Here is a 5,080-nt window from a genome sequence, read left to right on the forward strand (position 1 = left end):
TTTTTCTGATTTTTTCCTGATTTTTTTTTTAGAGAATTAAGGACCCCGCGGAATGAGACCGAACACCAATTTCTTTTGCACAAAACTGTCCCTATTGGCTTCAATGATGGTGACTTCCGATGAACTTCGCAGATCCTGACGCGGCCGTCCAAGGCCAACAAGAACTTCCCGTTCCACGTCCGCACCACCCAGATCGCCGTGATGGAGGCGGTGGGCGTGGCCGGCGCGTCGCACCTCTACCACTTCGGCCACCACAACTACGCGCCCGGCGGGCCCAAGATCCCCGCCACGGCGCCCGTCGCCGACTGGATGCACGAGGTGCCCGTGGGGCTCTTCACCGTGGGGCGGGCCGTCACCGAGCTGGTAAGATATCGGGAACCTCGCCGCCGCCTTCTCTCATGCGTCTCATTTTTCATTTTATCTCTAACGCGTTTGTCGTCCTGCAGTTAGTTTTGACGTGCTAAAATTGCGCACTTCCATTATTGTTTCCATTGTGTGAGTGCCTTTTACTAAGACGATATTTTCGCGTAAAACGTATTGAATAGGCAATAGGAAGAGTTACCTCAAGACACACAAAAAAGAGAAAAAAATTGCTTTTGGGATTTAGCACAAACAGTGCCAACTTTAATGGCTGGAGGATAACAATCCGCCAGTCCACGCGGGACTTCCGTATTTGCGCGCGATTTCTTGGAGGCCGCCTTGATGCAAAAGTCGTTCCAAATGTGTCCGATGAGAAGCCCCGCGCGCGTCGTGTTGACGCGGAATGATTAGGTTCTCACGACGTTGTTGGCCGCAGACGCGTTTCGAGCTGGTCATTGTGTGTGTGTGTGTGTCGATCTCTCGAACGACTCAAATCGATGGGAAACAGTCGCGCCCGCGCGCGCGCGCCCATTTCCCGCTGGCAGAACGACACAGTCGCCCGGCAGACGACCCGTCGTCGTCGATCGGTGGCCAGATTAGTGGGCAAGCAGAATAGAACAAAAGCAGTTCGAGCCGCGCAGCTTTAGAAGGCTCGCGGGTGCGTCGTTGCGTTGGTGCGTGGCTCGGGGGAGGTGGGGTGAGGGGGGGGGGTGTTATAAATATTCTAAAGTACTACAAACCACCAACATCCTGGTTTGTATGCGGAGGGGCGGGAACGTCGCTAGCTGGCGCGGTCGCGCCGGAACAGCCGATGAGTTCATGTACACGTGTAGCGTCACGGCATGGCCCGGTGCAGAGTCCACCACACGCCCGCCGCCTTGTGCCCCTGTGCTTAGTTTGTATTCATCCTTGTCATCATGTCCCTGCTCTGTCTCTGTCTTATTCTGTTTTTGTTTTCGATTTCCCGTCCGCCAATCCCTGCCTGCCTACCTCTTCTGCACCCATATCATATCACGGACCTGGGGTCCTCCTCACTCGAATATACCTCACACTGCATTGCATTGGGCCACTACTGTAGAGTAGGAGCCTGGGAGACCCCCGCGAGGAAAGCAAACAGCACACTGCCAGCAGCAGCAGCAGCAAAGAGAAACAACAGAACAGCGGAAAAATTTTGCACAAGTGGAAATGTTCAGAGGATGCCGAGAAGCGCCGCATTTATTTTTTTTATTATCATCGAGAACAAGTCGACTGGCTTTACGAATGGCCTTAGACAAGTTTCCTCTCGTTTTGCATGCTCGCTGCTGGACTGGCGGTGTGCTCCGAGCGATCTATGAGTGACTGATGACCGCCCTGTGGGCACGGTCCCCGCCGGGACCCGGGTAGCCTCTGGTAGCAGGTAGCGATTAGCGTACGTTGGGTTGCCTACCCACACGGCGCGGTGTCGCTCCTCTTCCGCAGAGAACGACCCCGCCGGCGCTGCGGGCGATGGGGGCGCTGGGCGCGCTGGGCGCGCTGTCCTCGCCCACCAACACCGCGCCGGCCGCCACCCTCTACCGGTCGCCGCCGCCGTCCGCGCCGCCCGCTGACGACCACGAGCTGCCGACGTCGCCGACGAGGACGTCCGCGACGACGTCCGCGCGGAGGCCGGCGCTGCCGCTCGGCGCCGACATGGCCGGCGGCGACGCCCGCGTGGCCGACGGCCGGGAGAGCTCGGCCAGCTCCAGCCGGGAGTCGTCGTCGCCCGCCGTGGAGCCGCCGCGGGACACCCCCAAGGACCCGCACATGTTCCTGGCGCCCTCGCTGCGGAGCGCGCTGTCCAGCTCGAGCTCCTCGAACACCGCCCTGGAGCTGAGGTCGCGGCTGGGGTCGGCCGGCCAGGACGCCGCCGCCGCCATGGCGGGGGGCGGGGGCGGACTGCAGCGGGGGCCGGGGGCGGGCGCGCCTGGCGACGCCGGCGGGCTCGACGCCGCGGGCTCGGCGACCAGCCGCTTCTGAACTCCTTCAACTGTTCTACCACTCGGGTTGATCGACGTGTTGTGTTCCGTCGGCGGACCAGCCGGACGAGTGTGTTTTTTCGTTGTTGTTTGAAGTGCCGCCGAGGTTTAATGCCACTATGGCCCAGAGGGCGGTGGACGGAGCGGACGTAGAGTGAGTAAGGGACCAAACATCGGAGAGCGATGCCGATATGTTCGTGACGCCAGGATGGACTCGGACTTCCCGCGCGTATGGTCAAAAAGCTCACACCATAGCCATCGAACTCGGTGAAATTCCTCTCGTTTTGTGTTTGTTTGTCGTTATTTTCACGCGCGTCATGCATGAAACCCGACGCGAGGATGTGGGTAACTTGTTATTATTATTGTATTTTACTTACCAAAATAAAGACTCATCGTCTTTCAAACGCCGATGTTATTCGGGAGCCGCCACCATCCCACCTCCGGCCACAACAGTCAGCGTGTGTAGCTCTGGTAACGGAGTTATGAATAATGTCATAATACGCCGATGCTATTCTTAATCGACGAGGTTTCCCATCTCCCACTCCCAGCCTTGAGAGTAGAGACAACAACAACAATCACTGCAGTCGCGCCATGGCGTCCGAGGACCCGTGCGACGCCGGCAACAGCCTGGAGCGTCTCGACGCCATCATCGGGCTGCTGTACTCGGGTACGCGAGCGACGGTAGACGGGGGCAGAAAAGTATGTGACGCTGGCGTCGAATTCATGCATCGGACTGCAATCCAGTGTCAAAATGCCATAGTTTTCACCCTGAATTTTGGCGACCCGAGACTCGAGAATCGCGGAATTTTAATGCCCGAAATTTTTCCGTAAAATATTCAAAAACATTGAAATATTTCCAAGAAAATTAGAGAAAAAACCCTTTAAGGGAAAAAATTGCGACGTAAAAAAAAAAGATCGTAACAAGTTTTCGCAAGACACATTTTTTAAAGAAAATTATAACCCCCTGACGTCGGCGGTTTGACAACACCCCGACCGTTTTGGACATCAGCCGTTGTGCAACACCCGAACCGTGCTGCGCCCGGTCCGCGCCCCGCCCGCAGGCTGCGCGGACCACGACCGCTGCTCTGCTCGCGACCGTTCGCTCGCACCGTCTTTTTTCGCGATGATGGTTTAATTTTTGCTGTTGTTGCGGTCGTCGGCGGCGTGCGGCCGAGTGTGTGTGTGTCGCTCGGTCAGTCGGTCTGCGGCCGCCGCCGCGTCTGAGAGTCTTATTGTGTCTTTTATTAGCGGTCCGCTCTTCCCCTCCTTCTCCGGGGAGCATCAGCAGATTGGTGCCCTTACAGAGTGACAGCCGCAGACACTGTGGCTGCCGCAGTCGCTGCGGCGGCTGCAATCCGTCGGCTGACGCACACCGGTCCACATACCAATTCTCTCGACACACACGCGGTTTTTACGCAAAGTCACCGACGAGCGTGGCTCAGATTGCTGGGTGCGGCGGCGGTGGGTCGCGTGCCGAGCTGGAGTGTTGTTGTCGTCTCTGTGACAGCGCGCACCGCCGCGCCGGGCACCCTGGTGCAGCTGGCCGAGGCCGACATCGTGTTCGTCCTCAACGCCGCCAAGCTGACCCTGCTCGTGCACCCGGGCCTGCTGCGGCTCAGCCCGCCCATCAACATCTGCGGTAGGCGGGAGGGACGTTTGGGAGAGGCGAGATAGAGAGAGGGAGAGGGAGACGGAGAGAGTGAGTGAGAGAGTTACACAGAGAGAGTGTTAGTCAGGGGTCTCAGACTGTGACGTCACGCGGGCCGCACGAGCCGGACCTCTCACTCGCACTCACTGCGATCACATAGCTCCATCTCTCTCCAGTGCGGCCCTTGCGGCCCGCGGGCCGCGTGTCTGAGACCCCTGGTTAGTACCTTCAGCTGCAAAACTAACAGGCTACGGAGCAGTCAAATAGCCAGAGAGCTGCTTGATCGGCTCGCTGTACGGGTTTTATCGGCCGAACCGCGAGTAGATACAGTAATGGGAGCAATGCGCGCTGCTGCGACTGCTGCTGCTGCCGCTGCTACTCCTGCTGCTACTCCTGCTGTTGCTGCTACTGCTGCCGCTGCTACTCCTGCTGCTGCTGCTGCTGCTACCGCCGCCGCCGCCGCTGCTGCTGCTGCTGTTCCTGCTGCGGCCGCTACTGCCGAAGCTGCTGCTACTCCTACTGCACCCTCGTGGCGCAAGACCGCCGGAGCTTATGGCTGTTAGTTAGTTGCACCTGCCCTCGCCGGACTGGTCGGGCCGTGCGCCCGCTCCCGCGGGTCCCGCGGCCAGAGGCTGCGCGCGGGGCGCCCGTGAGGAGAGGGGGGAGGGGGGGGAGGAGGAGGCGTCATTACATATGCACATAGGTATAGGCATGCCACTCGATATTGGCAGCCACTACTGGGGGCGGGGCGGGGCGGGGGCGACGGCGCTGTCCAACAGCTGTTTCCATGTTCGACGCTCAGGATCGAGCCGGAGAAAGAGACAGTGAGTGAGGGAGAGAGGTACAGAGAGAGAGAGAGAGAGAGCGAGAGTGATTGAGAGAGAAACAAAGAGTGAGAGGTAGTGAGAGAGAGGAGAGAGGCACCGAGAGAGAGAGAGAGAGAGAGAGAGAGAGAGAGAGAGAGACGGTGTGCGAGTGAGTGAGTGAGTGAGTGAGTGGGTGAGTGAGTGAGTGAGTGAGTGAGTGAGTGAGTGAGTGAGTGAGTGAGTGAGTGAGTGAGTGAGTGAGTGAGTGAGTG

At 58.8% G+C, this 5,080-nt stretch overlaps 1 protein-coding gene across 1 annotated transcript; it reads left to right on the forward strand.

Moving 5' to 3' along the window:
• Positions 1–49: 49 nt before the first annotated feature.
• LOC127749002 (homeobox protein Nkx-6.1-like) lies at positions 50–2,758 on the forward strand. Its single transcript, XM_052265290.1, has 2 exons — positions 50–363; positions 1,819–2,758. The coding sequence occupies exons 1-2, from the start codon at positions 202–204 to the stop codon at positions 2,353–2,355; spliced, it is 699 nt and encodes a 232-aa protein (XP_052121250.1). The 5' UTR covers positions 50–201; the 3' UTR covers positions 2,356–2,758.
• The last annotated feature ends 2,322 nt before the right edge of the window (positions 2,759–5,080 follow it).

This window comes from Frankliniella occidentalis, unplaced genomic scaffold, assembly GCF_000697945.3.
Source record: "Frankliniella occidentalis isolate FOCC.00 unplaced genomic scaffold, Focc_3.1 Scaffold25, whole genome shotgun sequence".
NCBI classification, from domain to species: domain Eukaryota; kingdom Metazoa; phylum Arthropoda; class Insecta; order Thysanoptera; family Thripidae; genus Frankliniella; species Frankliniella occidentalis.